This window comes from Triticum urartu, chromosome 2A (assembly GCF_056163025.1).
Source record: "Triticum urartu cultivar PI428250 chromosome 2A, HENAU_Tu73, whole genome shotgun sequence".
Lineage (NCBI taxonomy): Eukaryota > Viridiplantae > Streptophyta > Magnoliopsida > Poales > Poaceae > Triticum > Triticum urartu.
Window position 1 is genome coordinate 167,370,863 of NC_141874.1, and position 20,518 is coordinate 167,391,380.

The following is a 20,518-nucleotide window of genomic DNA, read 5'->3' on the forward strand; positions in this document are numbered from 1 at the left end:
TTCATAGCAATGCAAGAGTATCCTATTAAGAGAATGAACTCTTGCCACTGTGGTGGCATACAGTTACTTTTAACAAAAATGATTGCTGATAAAGTACTGGGAATAAACTAAGTGTTCCATAGGTAAAGCCGGTTGACATACCCTACAGGCCCAAGGTAACACAACGAATATCATCTCTACAATATGAAAATGGAACTACATTGACTATAATTATAATAAATAAGACCTCAAGGCATTACTCCCTCCATTCCACTTTCTTAGGCATAGAAAACCAATCTCAGGGACGAACTACCAAGAGCCGAGGAGAGAAAGATCGGTTGGATAGATAGCAGTAATTCGATCCAAATTGTGTCAAATCCTCGACTCCAACACCTCGTTTGGCCTCAGAGATGTGCACACTGCTCTCGGTCAGCCATTCCTGCATTCCAATGAAATTAACAGCAATCATTCATATATTTTCTGTGGCTTGACTTGCTGCTGCAACATATTGGTGAAGGTAGCTAGGATACATTCTTTTGTAGTTGCTTTGTCTGCCTCATAGCCTGATAATGAGCAGCAAGCATACATTTATTTTATGTTCAGCATCAGAACAACCACAGAACAAAACAATTGATGGGAAAAATACAACAAATTTTGCTCTGTCAATGTCGTCGAGACTGTCTTGCAATGTAAACGTACTTGGCTAGGCCCATGTGATGTGCGCTCAGCTGTTGTAGCTGCTGGCTGTAGTTGTAGATAGGCTGTTGTTGTAGTACAATTTAGCTTAGCATTTTGACTGTTTTGTGATATGAATGTAATCATGATTTTGGAAGCAATACCAGAAAGAAAAAAAGGTGTCTACTGATTTGAAGTGTCCATACCTAACCTGAAGGGTGTAATCTTCAGTTCTGTTTCTACCAGGGACAGGAAAATATTTTCTGAAGTTCCCTTGCGTAGTAATGTTGAATGTTGTCTTATGATTTGGAGTGTCAAATTCAGTTCTCTGAACTGGAAAGCTCCAGGGGAGAAATTCCTATGCCATTTAACACACACAAAAACAAACAGAAGGTCTGTACTCATCAATTGAAATGAGGTTAGTAGAGGCATTGTTGTAAAATTTCAGCAAAGAAAGGAAGCAAGGCATCATGATTACCAGTCAAACATGTATATGACTTGTCCAAAAACAAAAAACACATATACCTTCACAGTTGCGTGTGTGTGTGTGTGTCTGTGTACGGAATAATCTTCAGTAACAAAGGAAAATAAGAATAATGACGACATCTTTTTTACTGCGTCTATCCTAAATGAGAAGAAACAGATCAGTTTCGTACATAGTAAAAGTGATTTGCTAATCTAAATTGCAAAAACCTGAGGGAAGTCCGTATCCAATTCCATGATACTCTTTCTGGTCAGGTAATCCAGTATCTGCCAACTACTATTCTCTCAACCACATCCTGAACACACCGCCCTTTTCCGATTTTAGAGTTTAAGCTCTAGCATCAACATATTATCCCTATTAGAAATGGATATAATCAAATGTACAATAAACACACACAAAACAGAAAATAATATGGGAACCAATCATCCGTGATTTTTTCTCGGATGAGAGAAGTTGTGTTGAGAAGAAGAAATAAGAAGTACTATGAAACGTGAAAGCCTGATATTCCATATTAGCACTGTATGAGTTTTGCATATGCAAGTCGCAGCAAAGAACAATCTGGACAAACGGGATTAGCAAAAGACCTGTGTAACAACGAAATCAATCCGAGCAGCAGTAGTCCTATGAAGCGAATCATCGAGCACCTTTCGACCCAACCTGCAATCTGAGAAAATCATTAAAATAAGCTTAGAGGTGGTAAAAATCAGTGTGGCTAATATTAGGGGCAGTACAACTTCCAGAGTAGAGGACGGTCCAGAGTGGATGACGATGGCAGCATAGACTGGTTTTTAAACGCGAATGCAGCAACAATTTTTCCGCATTTGTAGGGTAATGGAGGGCGATCTATAGAGGCCATGAATGCTGTAGTGCCTTGGGCCGTTTCAGTTTTTCACGGGCACTTGTGGCCGGCAGAGCATACGTCGTGGAGGCGAAAGGATAGCGGCGGCAATAGGGTGGTAGCGGGAAGGTCAATCAACAGGCGAGTTAATGCGCACCTGTGGCCGGGGAGCGTCGGAGGTGGCGGCGGCCATGACGGAGACTGGCCGGGAGCCCTGCCCGCCGTGACAGCGGCGGAGGTGACCTGGACCAGTAAATCGGCTGAGCGGGCGATTGCTTCCGGGCCTTGATGGCGGCGGCGGGGGAGGCGCCGGCCCGAGGAGGGCTCCTCTGGTTCTGACCGCCGGCGTGGGGAAAACTTGGGGGAAAGATGACTGCGGAAAAGCTTTTTTTTCTTTTACTTTGGTGGGTTCACGAACACTGGTAACTTATCGCTGAGGTGGCGATCTCTGCACTGCTGAACATTGGTTGGTCCCATCCGTAAGCCGGTTGTAGAATGATGATGTGGCGATCAGTTGATGTGGATTGGCTGTATGTCAAAAGAAATAGGATAATGAGGATGAGCTATTTAGGTATTATAGATTAGTCGTGTCATGGTGACACATATAGTGTGTTTGTTAGCCCGTTTATTAGTTGGTCGAGTCCCTGCATGCATGTTTATACACTATACACACACCGGATGGATGTGTGCACGTGATTGGATCGGTGCATGAAAATAAAATCCCAACGAGCATGTACATGTGAAAGATGTGGTGGCTGTAGTTGGCATAGTCGTACATCATTCCGGAACGGCGCCGGCGTACAACAGCCCATGGCCAGCTCCATCAACACAGGGGAGGCCCCAGTTGACGACCACCTCGTATCGACCTTGATGTACGGATGGACGGATACGGCCTATGGCTTTGGCGCTGCCGTGCACGGGAGGTGGCAGCGGCCTCGGCGCACCGGAGGAAGATACAACCTATGGCTTGGGAGGGATTGCAGGAGGGTGGCACGGGTAATTCCAGCCTACTCTAACCCGGATCAGCGTCGTGCGCTCGTGGTACACCACCGCGGGTCCCTCGCCCGCCCCAACCCGCGGTGAGGAGGAAGAGGCTATCGTAGGGACACAGAACCTAAGGCCAACTCCACCGCGTGACCCCAAACGGACGTCTGTTTTGTCCGGATTCTGTCCGTTTGGGTAGCGATTTGGGGTCGTGTCCGAGCGTGTCCTGGGATGCGGTGGCCGTGCGCCCACCGCGCGGACGCATCCTTTTGCCCTATCCTGTCCGTCAAGGCCAAAAATGCCCAAATTTTCATCAAAACTAGTTTACAACCCAAATATTTGTCTGAAAATTAAAATAGTTTTACAACCCAATTAAAATTGTCTTTAATAAAATATTTTTACAACCAAATCGAAATTGTCTTGACTAAACATAAAATGGACCAATACATCTATTGGTTGCCAATGTGATCCCACACGTGCTCAACCAAGTCATTTTGAAGATTCAAATGAGAGTGCCAATCACACATCTCACAATGGAATTGAGCAAACTGTTCAAATGTGGCCGGGTCTTGGTGCGGGGGCTCAATATTTTCACCTTGATAGTCAAATCCTTAGTCAAAGATACTCTCATCACGCTCGTCCTCGACGATCATATTGTGCATGATCACACAAGCAGTCATCACCTCCCAAAACTTCCTTTCATCACATGATAGTGCAGGGTTTCGAACGATACCCCACCGGGATTGAAGCACACCAAAAGCATGTTCCACATCCTTTCTAACACTCTCTTGCATTTGGGCAAATCTCTTTCTCTTCTCACCTTGGGGTTTCGAGATTGTCTTCACAAAAGTTGACCACTGAGGATATATACCATCTGCTAGATAGTATCCCTTGTTGTAATGGTGGCCTTCTGCAAGCCTCGCGAAGACTGAAGAACGCTGCAGCACGTTGATATCATTGTGAGAACCTGCCATGCCGAAGAAAGAATGCCATATCCAAAGATCATATGATGCCACCGCTTCTAATATGACAGTGCACGCCTTGACATGCCCTTTGTACTGGCCCTGCCAAGCAAATGGACAGTTCTTCCACTCCCAGTGCATACAATCTATGCTGCCAAGCATGCCTGGAAAGCCTCTAGCTGCGTTGGTCGCCAACAATCTCTCTGTATCAGCGGCAGTTGGCTGCCTCAAGTACTCTGGGCCAAACACCTCGATCACAGCCTGGCAAAACTTGTACATTGACATCAGACATGTTTTCTCACTCATACGCACATACTCATCCACCAGATCGCCTGAAATTCCATATGCAAGCATGCGGATGTCCGTGGTGCATTTCTGGTAAGAGGAGAATCCAAGCTTGCCAAGGGCATCCGTCTTGCACTCGAAGTATGGGTCATGAGCAACCACTCCCTCTCGGATACGATTGAACACATGCCTTGCCATTCGAAAATGGCAACGGAATTTATCCGTCTTGAAGAGCGGGGTGTTGGCAAAGTAATCGACATAGAGCAGGGCGTGCCCTCTCTCTCTGTTGCGGTTCAGGTTGGGAGCACGGCCAGGGAGTGACCCCCTGTACCGAGGAAGCTGTCGTTGAATGTGGTCGTGAACGACCAGTGCAGCCACCACAATATCTTCATCATCCGACGACGAATCGTCCGATGAAGAAAGAAAGTGATGGAAGAAAAACTCGTCTTCATTGTCCATACCTTTGTGGGCAAAATGCCGAACACCTTGCGGGCGTGGTGGCGAAGAGGCTGCAATGATCACCTCGACGCAGCAGGGGTGGTTGCCGGCCGGCTACTGGCCGCTGTGGAGCTCTCGTCGGGAGCTGCCGAGGACGTCGTGCTGCATCGCCGGTGGTCCTGTCCCCTCTGCGGCCGGCAAAGACGTCGATGGCCAAACCTCCGATCGACGGCTAAAACTACGGCCACAGCACGGGCATGGTGGCGGCCATGTCGAGAAGTAGTTTGGTAGGGACGGCCGGAGGCTGCGCGGTGAGGAGGCGGTCGGAGAATAGTGGCAGCGCTGGCGGCGGGGCGGGGTGAGAGAGAGAGGGTGGAAGCATTGGGAGCGGAGGGACTGCTAGTGTCCCCGACAGGCGGGCCAGGGGGGACAAGGGCGTGCGTCCAAGCCGTCCGCGCGCGTCCGTTTCACCCTAAACCGAGCGCAAGTTTGGGCCGGGGATGGGTCGAAAACGGACGGAATCCGGACATTTGTCCGTTTGAGGCCGTGCGCTGGGCTGCGCTATTCGTCCTTTTACCCCAAACGAACGAGGGCGGACAGGATAGAGTCGCGCGGTGGAGTTGGCCTGATGCAGGCCGTGCCAGGCTCTCACAGACCGAGTTGCAATGCATGGCGGATTTGGCAATGGTGGAAGGAAAGAGCAGACTGGATTGGAAGGAAGGAAGGAAAGGAAAAAGGAAAGAGGCAAGAGTGCAGATTCCCTTTTTTTTATTCGTTCATGCCCTTCTCTACCCTTTTCTGGTGAGATACTATCATCAGGGGTAAAATTGTCTTTGCACGTGCTAGTTCACACATTTGGATGAAAAAATGAATGAAAGTGTCACATAAGGCATAAAATAAAGTTTAAATGTCAAATAAGAAAAAAAATGATTTTTGAGGCCAAAAAGAAAACCAAATTTTTAAGAAAAGGTCAAATAAGAAATTCTCTCCGTAGGGTTTGTGCATGGAGCAACGAAGGAACTCGTGCCTCCGTGAGTCACGATCGACTGTGTCGTGGACTGGAGCGAAGACCATACAGGCTAGTGCGTTGCATACAGCCCCAGAAAGGCCAATAGCACGGGATAGGCGATTTTCTTAGCCGTTTTTTCTTTCACATAAGTGTTTTTTAGTGAACCAATTTATAGTTGGATGGTTAGGAGAACGTTGGTATTCTCAACCCATCAGGGTTTAGGTACTAGATTTGACGTTGGTGCTCGCTTTTTTCGATTTATTCTAGTTCTTTCGATGATGTACTTTCAGTGAAAGGAGATGTTCACGTCGACTACAAAGACGTCTGTGACGACTTTGCGAATTTTAAAATGATATGTCAGCTCAGTCTCTTGGATGTGTTCAGATAGGGTGTGCATGCATGTGTTCATAGGGATAAGTGTATATGTATATGTATGAGTGTCTCCCTCTTACCTCCTTTTTTCACATGGGTGGTAAGTTCTTACCTCCCATGTGAAAAGAGGGGGTAAGAAGGAGCATGTTAAAATTGCTCGCGTCTGTATTATGTTAGTGATTTTAGCGATGAATCTAACTTTTACCTATATCTAGAAAAAATCGCATAAAATCAAGGCAGGGGGAGTGCCCACCCTTGTCCTAACAAGAGCTCCACCCTTGACTTACACAACGCCTATTGAAGACCAGGTCGAATTCGTGAAGCTTGAAGATTGACAAAGTCATCACAGACGCCTCAATATCGACAGAAACTACGCCTCCCACACCATCATCAGTGTCGATGTTTAGGACAAGTGATTTGGGGTCTAATGATCTTCGTGAGTTATATGGACATGCCCTCTTCCCCAAAGTAAAGAGGAAAATAAGACAGCACATGTAAAATTATATGCATCTTTTTTCATGATCGAGTCCTAGTGAAATCAATACTATTGATTTCTTCTTTATGACTGAATCCTAATTAAGCCGTACTATTGATAGGATAGCTCGGTGCAGCATTTTTTTCCTTCCAAAATTCCATAGGTCTGAAACCGAGGGATCCTCTAGATTCTGTGCACGTCGGCCCTACATTTCTGTCGGTGTGGTAGCGACCCTGTTCTTTTGAAAAGAGCACCTGCTCTGGTAATTGTAGACAATGTCAAATCTTGTGATAGATAGATCACAAAAGGAGCAGAGCTATGTGATGTGCACACCATGTTGCATCATCAAATAGACCGCCTCACAGATTTTCCCCTGTCTACTCACCTTTTCCTCCACTAACTTGCAATCTCAACATTCATCATACACCAAAACAAATGAAAAAGGCATGTGACCCAGAAAAGAAACGAAAGGGAGTGCGCACCAGCACACCCTTGCCGACCCGGGAGAAACTGTCGGTAGAACTGAGCAACTCCTTCATGTCCATGATTCTATACAGTAAATAGTTCGAAGATTATCTAGATAGACTCGCTGATGTTTCATCCGGTACATCGTTTGAGTAAGTACATAACTGATCAGATGCCATAAAACAACATCTCTGATAACAGATCTGCTCTAGGTAGAAGGCAGGGTTTGCTGTGGAGTTCCCTGGCAGAATTTGCTCATCATATTGCGTCATTGCCCAAAATCTAGTTTTTGCGCAATCTTGCATTATTCTGAGATGTCCGGAGTATAGTAAGAAACTGTGTACCTGTGTTCATACCTCCTTGAAAGGCACGCTCTTCTTGGACCCATGCTTGGCCTTGATCATCTGGTTCAAGGCCTTCACGCAGCGGCGGACGATTCCCGGCGACTTCTTCTTCCCTCCGTCGGGCCTCCTTATCACCATAGCCAATGTTGTGCCGCCAGCTGCTGCTGCTGCTGCTCTATGGTCAGCGATGGCATTCTCCCCGTAGCCGAAGTCCCTGCCAGCTTTTGCTTCGCCATTGCCAAGCTGCTTCTCCCGTATCAGCTCCAGAAGGGAAAGCCGTGGCACGTCGCCGACAGGCGCGGTCGGCTTTTTTCCGCTCAGGCGCTGCGCCAGGGTCTTCTGCTTCGTGTCTCGGCCTCCCTGCTGTGCCTTCTGTTCTTCATCTTGATGTTGCACTGATGTCTTCTCATCTTCGTCTTGATATTGCTCTGATGGCTTCTCATCCCCATCTTGGCATTGTTTGCATGTCTTCTCTTCCTCGTCTTCGCACTTCTCTGGTGCCGTTTGCTCCTCAACATGGCATTCCTCTGGTGCCTTCTCATCTTGGTATTGTTGTGCTATCTTTTGCTCTTCACCAAGATATAGCTCCGGTATGTTTTGCTCATCCCCTTCCTCCTCCTCGTCTTGGTATTGCTCTGCTATGTTTTGCTCCTCCTCCTCGGTCTCCAACTCCTCATCTTGGTATTGCTCTGGTGTCTTTTGATCCTCCTCCAACTCCTCACCTTGGTACTGCTCTGGTATGTTTTGCTCCTCCTCTTCCTCCAACTCCTTATCTTGGTATTGCTTCGGTGTCTTTTGATCCTCATCTAGGCATTGCTCTGGCGCATCATCATCTTGCTGTTGCTGTTCTGTCTCCTCCTCATCTTGATATTGCTCTGGTATGTTCTGCTCCTCATCTTGGTGCAGATGTGGTTTCTTCTCCTGCTCTTCATCTTCATATTGCTGCGGTTTCTTCTCTTGCTCATCTTGATATTGCTCTGGTGCCTTCTTCTCAACACCTTCACACTCATGTGGTGCCAGTGGAATCTCCAGCTGCTGCTCTGCATCTTCACATTGCTGAGGTGCCTGCAGCTCTTTTGTATCTTCGCACCGGAGCAATCTCTTCAGCTTGGCCTCGTGGAGCAGCTGTCGTGCCAGGGGCGGCACATACCGATCTTCATAACAAGCGACGAGGCTCACTGGTTTTCGTGTCCGCCTCGACATGCCGCGATCGAAGCGGCGGGATTTGTTCACCTCACACTCGGTGGCCATTGTTTGTGGTCTAGAGGAGATCACCAGAAAGAGTGCTTGCTCCTTCTGTGGGATGGAGGAGTTATAGGTCGACTGATATGCTGAGGTGTGCAGTCTGTTCTGTGAACAGGTGAACTGGTGGAATGTCCCTTTCAAAGGTTTAGTCTGATTTGTCCATTTAGAAGATCAGTACCTGTCGTAGTAGCCTTTCATTCCTCCATGAAGTGGGATTGAAGTTAGCATTCGTAAGCAAGGGGCCAATATTCTGCCGCAAACATTTGAAATATTTGTCCAGCTTCCATTGCATAGCGGTCGTACTATGTTGGATGACAGTATACCATGAACCACTGTACAGGGGAATGATAAAAGGTAGGCAGAGTTTTGGAAATAAACATCATTCATGTATGATTGAAGCCATGCCCAACAACCTAGGAATGATAGCCAGCGAAAATTTGGTTTCAAGTGAAAGATTTGACTCGTAGGCCTTTTCGTAGTTTGACTGATATACAACAGTGTTTTGGCCACTGAAACTTCCATACTACCAGGAACTTTTCCCTTTGAACAAATCAAGTGGGCACAGAATTGAACTTAAGAATTGCTAGGGATAACTTTGAGAAGTAAACCATTAAAGCCAATTTCACAACTAAACATCAAAATAATGCAAACACATCTTTATGGCACAACTCAGATTAATGTATTGGATCCTTTCCAATGTTATATATCTCAGGTTACATACAAGATTATTCATTTACAGAGTCAAATTTCCTTATTTAGTTACAGAAAGGACTCCCTATCTTGCAAACCTCAATGTCCATTCAGCAGCTATTTCATCATGCTTAGCTCTATCAGTCAGGTACAAACGTGCAATGCTGTCCACAAGTGGGTTGTCTGCACAGACAAAACATCATAATGTAAGGCTTTCCAGTAGAAACGAAGCAACAACTATGTAGACACTATACAGTAGTATTAGAATATTCCCTTTCCTAAATTCAGAGAATGATACTGGTAATGTTGGAACATACATGGATCCGGATTTGTGATGATGGCTTTGATCGCCAGTAGCACCTTTGAAATAGTTAAAGCTGGACTCCAGCCATCCTTCAAAATTTCCAAACTCACTGCCCCAGTGGAATCAACGTTGCAGTGGTAAATCCTTGTTTTGAAAGTCACCTTGAAGAGTCACAGCACAACTGTCAGTTTGTAACCGCAAGTTAAGGTCCCCCAGTGCTAAATTATACTACTGGGTTCCAGCAATTAAATCTAACACATTAGAGCAGAACATAAGGCAATGTAAGAATACTTATAAAATATAACTGTCAGATATAAAATCATGACAATCATTGGTTGTAAAATCACAAACATCAGAGCCGTACAGCATATATGTTGGTATGCTACAGCCTACAGTATAGCAGGCAGATCTTTTATTTTACAAAACCTTGAGAAAATTCACATGCTCCTGCCTTATTGTTTGGACTATAATTGTTGTGGTGACCTACATTTCGTTTATGCATGGTGCCATGTGCTTGTCTCTACTCTTATAAAAAACCGAGTTGGTGATGATGGTGTGCCTGCCATCTTGCAAGATAGACCGTTTGATCTATATCTGACGGATAGAAAGCAAACTATGGCAATTTTGCAAAAAGATACCTGCACCTCTCTCCACATTTGCAGATAAGGCCTTCCCTTGTTCATCCTTATCTCCCACAACCTCATTGTTGAGCAATTAAAAAAGGAAACCTCTGGAACAATCTGGCATGGTGGCCGCATGGGTTTTTACACTCCTCCTCACCCTATCTCTTCTCTTTCTCGAGATATCATTAGTTTTTACACATGGGATTACTTCCGCATGGGTCAATCACAACATGTGTTTTATAAAAAAAAATGCATCTTGACGCTCCGTGCAATGCACGGGCATCTTGCTAGTCATGGTAAATGTAGCACTCTGTACAGCTGTGGGGTAGGTGAAAGTAGTGTTAGCATTGTTCCATTGCTGAGATCTGAAAATGGAGGTTGGCTGTTTCTGACCCCTCCCGTCTCAACCTACCACCAAGTCATCTGTCAAAGGTAATAATTGGACCTCCAAACCAGTAAATAGACAGATATGTTATATATGTGTATCAGGCTTTCTAATTTACAAAATTATCAGACTTGTGCTCTAAGCCAAGATATGCCAATACAAACAATATGTCAACAAAGGATAAAGGTGATCTCAATCACACAGTAATAAGGCTTCCGGTGGACAAAATCCTTTTCCAGAAAATCTTTTCACGGCAAAGCATTAGCTAAAAGCTTGCCACAACATAGGTCAGGAGGACACCTAAGAAAACAACATCTCAGCAACCACACACAATTATTTTTCCTGAATAGCAACTGTAAAATAAAAACTTCAGATATGTTTCTTTACACATGGCCGACATTATGACGGAAAGATGCATAATGTCTTATTACACTCAAGGCATCGGCAAACATACGTCACTTCAGAAGAAACAAAAGCAACATTTTTTTTTCGGGTAAACAAAAGCAACATTAATTAGCAGCGAAGTAAACTCGCTTTTACGTAATACTTTTCTTTTAATCTGTGCTCCTTATAGTGTTCTAATCCTTGCTGGTTTCTCCATGCTTCCAAAAAATTTCCTATTGACATGCTGTTTCTGGATCAATCTTAATTCTTTGATGGACAGCTCGATACAGCTTCCTCTTTCTAGGCCTTTTTTATTGAATTACGGTAGTAGACTGTGGAAGTTTGGGGACAACAGACTTTTATGATGCATCTCCTTCCTAATTTACTAATGCATATTAAATTTCACCCCTTTGGTCATACACTATATTAGTCTGTTTACATGTTATGAAGACTGCTCTTAATGAAAGAAAATCAGATTCCAATTACACAATAAGAATAATAACACTCTTTACGAACTATTTTGAGGCTGTACTTGATTTTTTGAATATGCAAATATCACATTCTCTTAAAGAAATCACATTCCTTCTACAGAACTTAGGTTTGCAACATCTGAGGATTGTTTTTTTCTAGAACCAGGGGGATATTGCTGCCCTCCTAACTCGGCTAACCTACACGTCACATAAGAAAACAGTAGCAAACGAAAGAAGGTTACTTATCAGTTCTTACCATAGGAGGTTTGAAAGGATAATCAAGTGGGAAAACGACATCAAGGAAAAATATCCCTCCTTCATATGGTGACCCTACAAGAAAAACACTGCATTAAAACAAATTACGGGTGCCTTTTGATATATTAAGTTAAACCAAATTACAAGTGCATACTTTATAGTACTAATTATATCCCATGGATGGCACAATTTAAACTAGTATAAACTAAAGTTCCTAAGAGCTTCTCCCTGTCTTGAATGGGCTAGTGGCGAAGAGGAAGTGAAAAGGATTCCATAATCGTATACCTTGGGGTCCAATGATGGTGGAGAGCCAGTGGTAGAGGTTGTCGCCCTTGGGACCGGCGGAGCAGTCGGAAGCGTTGAGGTCCAGCAGCTCCTTCTGTATCCGCTTCCCCGACGACGAGACCGACGTCCCTCCGCTCGATCCCCAGGGCCGCACGCTGCTCCCGCTCCCACCACCTCCGCCTCCGCCCCCGCCAGAGGCTCCAGCGCCGGCGCCAGGGAAGCGGGGGCCGGGGAAAGATGACGAAGAGGACATGGCTGCGGCCAGTGGCAGAGCAAAACCGAATAAGGTGAAATCCGAAGAACTGTCGCTGAGACAACTGCATCATCAGTTCATAGCTCACGAATCACAAGCTCTGAAATTTCGGAACAGACCTTAATCCTAGTGCTGTTCGGACGTCAGTCTACGCTTAGCTTCAGCTTCCGCGCCGTCCCTGCAGCGCGGCACAGCGACGCCCTGCCGCTGGCAGGCTCGCTTGAACTTAACGCCCGCCCGCGCCGGCCGCCGTCCGCCGTCGCCGAGCTAGGTTGCCGGGGAAGAATGGGTCAACGGGGAATTGGGGATTTTCTCCTGCTTCCCTTTGGCGGCTGGCGTGGTGGGCTTCAATGCTTTCTTAGCCCATTGTGGAAAAGCACTTGGGCAAAACTCTTTGCATTTCGGCCCAGAAAATAAAAGTATATTTTGGCCCGGCTTTCTGTCAGGCAATATACCAAAAAGGATTCCGCCCGCTTTTGTATTCCAAAGCAACCAACACCATACACATAGCATTGCTGAGGTGAGCAGCACATCAAGCGCAAAAGAAAAAGAAGAAACAAATGTCAACAACGGCAGCTCGACAAAAGTGCGGATGACCCGCCACCGCTGCACCCTCCGGAGACAAACCACCACAGCCCGAGGCTCCAATCTGCCGCGTACCAAGCAGCACTTTCAAGAAGGGATGCGACGCCAACGACGCTGCTGCCCGAACGAGTCTTAGGGTTTCCCCCGATAGGCGGAAGAAAATGGGGATGGCTACCACCGACACCCTCCAAGAAGGAATGGTCGGACGAACCGGCAAGGATTTCTCCCGCACTCCAAACCTCACCGCCCAACCGGAGCCAGCCAATCAAACCACCGCCCAACACCATGCGCCATCACGGTTGCGCCGCCACCCACGTTGTCTTACTGCGAGCACCAACACGAGGCCAAGAAGACTGGAGAGAAATGCCAAGTGACGGGAGCAGCAGCACCAAGGCCAAGTGGGAGGGAACCACCTCCACCACCGCCATGCGGGAGGCCCGCGCCTCCGACACCGTTGCGGCCGGTAATATACGCTGGGCTAAGAGTTTAGGACATCAAATGTGGAGGCCAGAAATCTCACAAAGCATGCTTTAACTCTAAGGAATGGTCATAATGTTTGGCTAGGCCAGCCCGGCGATCTTGTCTTCGTCCATGTAAACATTGAAGCGTTTTGCTATGCAGTAATAAAGCTTTGTGAGATCTTAAAAAAGAAATGCTGAGCTAAGATCCTGAGCTCTCACAGAAAAGGAGGGAGAAGCTGGTGTCAGTTGTACACCTGAAATAAAGATATATGTGCAACACAGAATTTGGATCTTCCAATGTTTCAAGAAAGTAGCCCTTCCAGGATTAAAGTTTTCCAACTTGACATTCAAAATAAGTGCACCTTGTCCATTCATTCCTAGAGCAATTTCTTACCAGAGATACATGTCATCTACCTCAATACACTGAGACCAATATGGCTCCCTATTCTAAATAATGACAAGAGGCGCGAGAAATTCGACACGTCTCATCTGAAATACAACATACAGTACAATGTTTTACATGAGAAGTACAACAGGCAGAAGCACAGCAGCTAGGTAAGTCAACCAGCAAGACTGGGATTGTGAGGCAAAACTGTCTTGGCTCACAGGACCAGCAGCCGCATCAATGTTGCTGCCATTAGCGCCGGTGCTGCAGGTAGAATCAAACCTCATCGTCAGTATAGAGCAACAAAAGAAGTTTGAGCTTACAATAACACCAAGGAAATGCTGACTCACCTTCCTGCGAAAACACATGATCCATGGCCTGCAAGTTTAAATTCAGGAGGAAATTTGTTTAGGCTCATGTCACAAAATAAAGTGGTAATAGCAAAGATCATAACAGTTACCACTTGAATAATAAAGCAGGGGGGGGGACCCTTTTTCGGAACACTTGAATAATAAGACAGAAAATTCAGCAAAGAAATGGATACTCAAGAGACAGTTCAGCTTACTTGGATCCGTAGATGATATGGTTGCTGTGCCATTAAAGTTGCATGTACCGCCACTCGCTTGTGTTCTATGATAATAATCGTTGAAAGCATACGAAGCAACAGCTACAATGTCATCTGCTTTATAGCATTGCTGCCCAGGTTGAATGGCACTGCAGTTTGCGGAGCCAGGGCCACATACCCAATCCAAGCTTTGCTTCAATGCACTATGGGCTGCACTTGAATTTGCCACACAAAACATCCCGCGCAAAGCCGGCGAGTCAGTGTTATTTGTGGCCACATCTTCAAATGTCAGGGAGTACACCGCACTTGCGTTGGTAAACATGATGCCCCAATTTTGCTCCGAAACAGGTCCAGCCCGACGATCCTCGTTGAACAACTCAAATAGGTATGTGCTTGCTTGGTTATTTGGCTGGCTAGGGGTACCAGAATTATTTAGCACATGGCGTATGAGATTTGTATTGTAGGCCAGAGCATTGTCAACATCAGCAGCCGGCTCATTTCGTCCACCACGCCATGGCCAACCAGAAGCAGTGACTATAACAGAAATATTGGTGAAATTCATGGCTTTCATCGAGTTGTACGCAGCATCAACCATAGCATCAAACATGTTGGTATAGAACAAATTGGTGTTGGGATCCGCAACCTGACTGTTGGGATTGAGTGATCGGAACAGGGCATACTCCAAAGGGAACACACCTTGCCCTCCCACATAGCTATAGTATGGTTGAGCATTCAGCATGAAGGAAGATCCTGTACTCTTCAGAAACTGAAGATATGGAAGCATTACCGAGCTCCACGTCGAGTTGAAAGTGGCGGTGGAGGGAGGAAATGCCTTAGGGATCATATCCATTGAGTGAGGACTTGATAGTTTCACTTGGGTATTGAGGTTTGCAGCCAACAGTGCTGACTGGAGGAACTGCAATGCAGGTACCAGAACAAGAGCTGCATTTGGGATACTGGTTAGAACCTCATCGCCCACGGCGATATACGTGATGTTTGTTGCCGGAGTGTAGGCAGCAACATTCTTGTTGACCCAATCAGCAGCTGCCGGACGAGACTGCCCCACGCGGAGCAGCTGATCGTTTGGCACCCCGACCATCACTTCGATTCCGGTGTTCGCGAGGGCGACTAGCATTTGATGGTCTGAATCAACCAAGCGAACATGTTGGATCTTCATGGCTTTAAGGGTGGAGATTATGTCTGATGCTGATGGCAGGTCAGACACCCCAGTGCCAATGTTGATACCAACAAAAGCTCCTATAATTGAACAGAAAACAGCAACAGATTTTTATGCAACGAAAAATTAGATACAAAAGCAGATAAGTTGTACTAAATCAGCGACACTTATTTTGGGACGGAGCGAGTATATGATTGTACACATCAAGCAAATTCTCTTCAGTTTTCTCTATCGATTTTTTCCCTTCAGTTCAGGACAAACAAAGTATGTTTTCCTCAAACTAGCCACTGGCACAGTGGGGAATCAAAATGCCAGATGCATCGACACAATGAGGTATGGTAACCATGTGCAGAGCACCGTGTAATTTAATACAGCATCCATGTGCTGGTAAGTACCTGAAGCATTGAAAAGCATGAGCATGAACAGCGCCGCCACGGCCTCTAGCCTCCTCGGCGACATTATTTATGATCTACTAAGGGCTTCTTGCAAATTCTGGATCCAAGCTGAAATATCAAGACCAGGCACATTACTTCAATCAATCACTCTACAAGAACAGAAACTGCTAAGCACCAAACTCCTGAAATGCGAAATGAATCTTGGGGGGAAATCAATGATGCGAAATGCTCTTATGGAAAGATTGCGCGGAATGGTAACAATGCATTCACAAATGTGTACAATAAATAAGCCGCGCCCTCACCTTGGCATGAACTCAGATCGATCTTGCGCACTGAAAAAGATGAACCATCGGACCATGGACGGACGGGCTGGGCCAGGATCAGGGTGCCCGGAAGCAAGCAAATCGGCGAGTGACCGGACCGGGCGGAAGAGTGTTAGTAATTTCGATCACGGTTGCTCGCTCCCTGCAGCAAAGAAAGAACCCCCGGGACGAACTGGAGGGGAGATCGAAGCGCAGCAAGTGAGACGGCGGATTTGGGGGCGGAAAATCAGAGAAGACAAACAGGCACAAGGCTCCAAGAAGCGCAGCAACAAATGCGGCGACATCGCAGTCGCGAGAAGAGGACGGCGGCAAGCAAAGGGGGCAAACAAACCACCTGATATCCCGCTGCTTCTTCCTCCTCCGCCGGCTCCCTCGCCGCAAAAGAGAAGAGATCGCCGCAGGTGAAGACGGCACGAAGGAAGGGTGGTGCGCACTTGCCCTCCTCCGGAGCAAGAAGCGGACCACGCCGTACCCTCACGGGGAGCTCTGCGCTGACGCACAGAGAATGCGAGCGGCTGCGCGTGTCCTGCTGTGAGCTGCTGGCTCTGCTCTTGGCTGGCTCCCTGGCTTCTGTGTCTTGGGAGTTTAACTTAGTCTGCTCGTAATTAAGCGTACTCTACTTGAGAGTGGCGACGGGAGTAAAGAAATGCGGGGATTTGACTGAAGTGCCGCGCGTGTTGTAGATCCGGCTTGGGAGGCGATGCACGAGGGATTAGAAAAGGAAAAAGAAGGGTGGGGGAGGAAAAAAGAGAGCCCTTTTTAGCCTCTGGGAGGTGGTAATGGTGTGCCTGTGTGAGATTATTATTATTGGTGTAAAAAAGGAAAGAAAAGCGGTGTGGGATGACTGGGCAGTGTGCAGGTTCCAGAGCAGCGGATAAACGGCCAGCCTTTCTGTGGGCACACTCGTGTGACCACACTCTGTCTGGGCTCTTTATATTATGGCTTGGGGTGGGTGTTTAAACCAGAAACTCGTGTTTATGTTTTTATTTTCAGCTTTTAATTTATTCGACGGGGTAAATAAGCAGTAGAAGTGGAAAACCAAAGTAGAGCAATTTGTCGGTGCCGATCATTTTGATCAATGCACGTATCAAGCAAAATGCTTGGTGGACGTCAGCGTCGCTTCCAAGGATGCGGCTCGGTGAAACCCTAGCCGCCGCCACAAGATGCCCTAGGCGACCTGGAGTTGAGCATTATTCCCTCGTCAATGATCTCTTCCTCCATCGTCGTCGCTCGGGCTAACAAAGGGGCGCCCCTAGCGGCGCCTACCTGGCCTGGGCACACGTGGTCTGGGGGGGGGGGGGGGGGGGGGTATTCAATGGGTGTTTCTTTTTGAAGTTGTTTCTCGTAGATGCTTCTAGAGTTTCCATGGCGATTAGTTCTTCTGCATCAATTGCTGCGGAGGCTGATCTCAAGGAGTTGATGCTGCACTTAGGGATTGAGGACACTGACTTTGATGATGTGGTCCTGCTCCATTCCATCCATATGCCACGCAAAAGGAAGAAGCCTAGTAGCCGACGGCGGTGGTGAGGAAAGGGGCGGAAAAATGGGCACTGGCGTGAGGGAGATGCCCATGTCGCTTGTGGGAGTGACACGGGATGAAGTTTATTTTCCCCCTTTTCTGGTAAATAGATTTACCTATTCAGGGGCGCAAGTAGCACCTTATTTTTTCTTGTTTATAAACAATATTACCCTAGCTAGCAAAACAGAAAATTGACTCCAAGATGAATTACAAAAATAAACTCAACCTTTCCAGACCTTGTCCTGTACCGGATGCATGCATGTTCGGCAGTCCAAGTGCACATGAACAGAGTGGAAATCTGGGAAAGTACTTTGATTAATATATTGTTTGAGGTTTGTATACACAGGTGTCGGAAGAAACATGTGGCTTATTTAGACACAGATCAGCATGTCAGAACACTGAAGGATAGTGCGTGCATCATAGAAAATGCTTTTTTTTACCCAAATATTGTCATCTGAGTCTGGTTTTATGAAGTTCAACAAAAAGATTTTTACAGCATGAAAAAAAATAGATTCTTTTACATACATATATAGCAATGTAGTATATCGGCCAAATTTTCATGAATATACGTGCTTGCATGTGACAGTTAAAAAAGACAAATAATGAAAAAATGGGCTTGTTTTTTTTGTCGATTTTGAGGCCAAGATTTTGCCTTTTTTAGAGAAAAAGGGCTCTCGGCCCCGGCTCCACTTGTATTACCAAATGAAACCACAGCATTCAGACATTCTATTACAAGCATATAATATAACGTATTATTGAACGAAATTTCACACATACTTAGACCACATGCATGCATATTTATGTAAAGAAAAAAATCTTTTAAACATCATTTTTGAGGAGTTCCAAAAAACGTGTTTCAATGCACCCGTGCTCCGAAAGTCCGCTTTATTCATTCAGTTCAATAATTCGTGAACATTTTCTCCAGCCTCACATGCTACTCCTTTTCTTGTCCTCCTCTTCTGAATTCCTCTGAATACTTGTATGATTGTATCTGCTGCCAAGATAATTGATAAGGACTGTAACAGTGTTTTTTCTCTTCAGCAAAGGCTAGAGCATCTACAACCGGATTTGGCAAATCCGGCCCTCTATATGTTTGCGGACTACTGGAAATATGCCCTAGAGGCAATAATAAAATAGTTATTATTATATTTTCTTATTTATGATAATTGTCCATTGTTCATGCTATAATTGTATTAATCGGAAACCGTAATACATGTGTGAATACATAGACCACAGCATGTCCTTAGTGAGCCTCTAGTTGACTAGCTCATTGATCAATAGATGGTTATGGTTTCCTGACCATGGACATTGGATGCCGTTGATAACGGGATCACATCATTAGGAGAATAGCACAAGATCGTGTAGTTCGTTTGCTAGAGCTTTTCCAATGTCAACTGTAGAAGAGGAACGAGCTAGAGAAAGATCAGCTAGCCCCTCGCACATCATGATCCTCCCGTTGGAACTACTTACCCAAACAGGCCCCTCGCCCCCGCGTCGCCCTCCCTGGCGACACGGGGGAAACTGCATCCACTGCCGCCGGGCAACCCCTCCTCCACCCGCCCCCGCTGCGCCGCCGCCGGAGGGCCGGCCGGCGAAGCCGCGCCGCGCCCTAGGATGGCGGCGGCGAGGCGAATCCGTTCCGCCCCCAACCCCCGCCTCCCCCACCACGCGCTTCCCCGGCCCCAGATCCGCCACCGCCGCAGGACTCCACCCCGCCCGTTTCCGCTGCGCCGCCGCCGGGAGGCCGACCAGCTTGATCGGGCCGCTCCTCGGGAAGACGGTGGCGGGGCGGATCCGCCCCTGTGCGTGCTCCCTCCACCCTCCTTACCCCGCGCCGTGCAGCTCCTGCGCAGGCGCACCCCTCCCAGCTGCTGCACTCTGCCGGTCCGGCGACGGCCGCCGTGTGCCAGCCTCAGCCACAGGGCGCCATCCCAAGCAGTTCTCCCTCCTCCTCCGCCCGTGGCCCAGCTGCTGGTACTGCTGCCCTTGGATTGTGCGCGGGATCTGCAACCGGTCGCAAGGGTGTCCGTCGCATGCCTTCCTGCTGGCGGCCCCCTCGTCACCGGCGGCTCGTCCTATCCCCCGAGCCATGGCGACGGCTCTCGCGGTGGCGGCGAGTATACAGTGCTAGTGGTGGTCTCGAAGCCCTCTAGGCGGGTGCTTGCTAGCGCTGCTCCGGCCCCGACGACCTTGGACCCGCGTCCCTTCCGGTGTCCATGGCTGCTGGCGTCCTCTCCCGGGCGGGTCTGGCCTTGGTGACCCAGCAGCTGTGTTCCTTCCAGCTTGCCTGGCTTTCTAATGTCCCGACGACTATGGCCACGGTAGCCAGGATCTGCGTCCCTCCAGTCCTTGTTTGCCGGCGTTGCTGATCGTCGTCGGCCCACCCTCTCGTGGCTTGCTTTGCGCCCGCCCTGCCTTGTATGCTTCAAAGCCTTCGCTTTTGCCAGATCCAATGCTCGTGGGTTCGGAGGCGGTGCCACCCTCCGACGGCAGTTGTAGCCCCGCCAACCCTCTTCTGACAAGGTGACTCCGACCGGCATTGGCTTCCTCATCTTTGTTTCCAGATACGGTGGCTATGGATTGCTCAGCCTCAGGCCAGGGAGAAATCCCTGCTCGGCTTGCTGATGCTAGCAGCGGCGGCGTCTGCGGATGTCGTTTCCTTCTTGGAGGCGCTGTCAAGGCCCTCGGCTGCGCCCTTCTTCGAGCTCAGGGGAAACCCTAGGTCCGGTTCCTCCGGATCGGATGGTGACGGCGTCTCGACGTCGTCCTCCTTCTTGAAGGCGCCATCTTGCTTGCTCGCGGTGTCCTCAGTTTTGGTTCTCGAGATGTTGATGCTCTAGTTGGTCCGGTGTTGCCACTCTTGGTTCGGGTTTGGTTGGTTTAGCTATGATGTATCCCCTCTTC

The 20,518-nt window shown here is 47.5% G+C and overlaps 4 protein-coding genes across 14 annotated transcripts; all 4 read right to left on the reverse strand.

The window, feature by feature from the left end:
• On the reverse strand, nucleotides 1-2,411 carry LOC125536514 (uncharacterized). Of its 11 annotated transcripts, none has more exons than XR_007295066.2 (5): nucleotides 2,134-2,410; nucleotides 1,723-1,802; nucleotides 1,348-1,492; nucleotides 861-1,279; nucleotides 1-418 (listed from the first exon to the last, which is right to left on the reverse strand). XR_007295066.2 is itself a non-coding variant. In XM_048699741.2 (5 exons), exons 1-5 carry the CDS (start codon nucleotides 2,167-2,169, stop codon nucleotides 278-280), a joined length of 471 nt encoding a protein of 156 aa, XP_048555698.1. In that variant the 5' UTR covers nucleotides 2,170-2,397; the 3' UTR covers nucleotides 1-277. The 11 variants fall into 11 exon arrangements, 1 of the variants encoding a protein (XP_048555698.1); XM_048699741.2 differs by lacking the exon at nucleotides 1,348-1,492 and adding an exon at nucleotides 679-740 and having other exon boundaries at nucleotides 861-1,012; nucleotides 2,134-2,397; XR_015615979.1 differs by having other exon boundaries at nucleotides 861-1,274; nucleotides 1,348-1,802.
• A 4,387-nt stretch (nucleotides 2,412-6,798) lies between these two features.
• LOC125536512 (uncharacterized) lies at nucleotides 6,799-9,046 on the reverse strand. The gene has a single exon (XM_048699738.2). The coding sequence runs from the start codon at nucleotides 8,559-8,561 to the stop codon at nucleotides 7,317-7,319; it is 1,245 nt and encodes a 414-aa protein (XP_048555695.1). The 5' UTR covers nucleotides 8,562-9,046; the 3' UTR covers nucleotides 6,799-7,316.
• Nucleotides 9,047-9,196: 150 nt separating this feature from the next.
• Nucleotides 9,197-12,580, reverse strand: LOC147984405 (constitutive photomorphogenesis protein 10-like). The gene is made up of 5 exons (XM_048699739.1): nucleotides 12,324-12,580; nucleotides 11,952-12,206; nucleotides 11,668-11,741; nucleotides 9,563-9,710; nucleotides 9,197-9,428 (listed from the first exon to the last, which is right to left on the reverse strand). Exons 2-5 carry the CDS (start codon nucleotides 12,202-12,204, stop codon nucleotides 9,331-9,333), a joined length of 573 nt encoding a protein of 190 aa, XP_048555696.1. The 5' UTR covers nucleotides 12,205-12,206; nucleotides 12,324-12,580; the 3' UTR covers nucleotides 9,197-9,330.
• Nucleotides 12,581-13,550: 970 nt separating this feature from the next.
• Nucleotides 13,551-16,813, reverse strand: LOC125536513 (glucan endo-1,3-beta-glucosidase 4). Its single transcript, XM_087543530.1, has 6 exons — nucleotides 16,430-16,813; nucleotides 16,075-16,267; nucleotides 15,773-15,880; nucleotides 14,201-15,457; nucleotides 13,986-14,013; nucleotides 13,551-13,899 (listed from the first exon to the last, which is right to left on the reverse strand). Exons 3-6 carry the CDS (start codon nucleotides 15,834-15,836, stop codon nucleotides 13,767-13,769), a joined length of 1,482 nt encoding a protein of 493 aa, XP_087399656.1. The 5' UTR covers nucleotides 15,837-15,880; nucleotides 16,075-16,267; nucleotides 16,430-16,813; the 3' UTR covers nucleotides 13,551-13,766.
• Between the last annotated feature and the right edge of the window lie 3,705 nt (nucleotides 16,814-20,518).

Excerpts from the sequence above, each read along its gene's own strand:
- LOC125536514 (XM_048699741.2), bottom strand. The coding sequence starts at position 2,169 with ATGGCCGCCGCCACCTCCGACGCTCCCCGGCCACAG. Across the intron at positions 1,803-2,133 it reads CCGACGCTCCCCGGCCACAG|ATTGCAGGTTGGGTCGAAAG; the intron begins GTGCGCATTAAC and ends TGATTTTCTCAG. Across the intron at positions 1,013-1,722 it reads TTGATTTCGTTGTTACACAG|GAATTTCTCCCCTGGAGCTT; the intron begins GTCTTTTGCTAA and ends TAAATGGCATAG.
- LOC125536512 (XM_048699738.2), bottom strand. The coding sequence starts at position 8,561 with ATGGCCACCGAGTGTGAGGTGAACAAATCCCGCCGCTTCGATCGCGGC.
- LOC147984405 (XM_048699739.1), bottom strand. The coding sequence starts at position 12,204 with ATGTCCTCTTCGTCATCTTTCCCCGGCCCCCGCTTCCCTGGCGCCGGC. Across the intron at positions 11,742-11,951 it reads CACCATCATTGGACCCCAAG|GGTCACCATATGAAGGAGGG; the intron begins GTATACGATTAT and ends TTTTTCTTGTAG. Across the intron at positions 9,711-11,667 it reads ATCCTTTCAAACCTCCTATG|GTGACTTTCAAAACAAGGAT; the intron begins GTAAGAACTGAT and ends TGACTCTTCAAG.
- LOC125536513 (XM_087543530.1), bottom strand. The coding sequence starts at position 15,836 with ATGTCGCCGAGGAGGCTAGAGGCCGTGGCGGCGCTGTTCATGCTCATG. Across the intron at positions 15,458-15,772 it reads CATGCTTTTCAATGCTTCAG|GAGCTTTTGTTGGTATCAAC; the intron begins GTACTTACCAGC and ends GTTCAATTATAG. Across the intron at positions 13,900-13,985 it reads TCATGTGTTTTCGCAGGAAG|CACCGGCGCTAATGGCAGCA; the intron begins GTGAGTCAGCAT and ends TTCTACCTGCAG.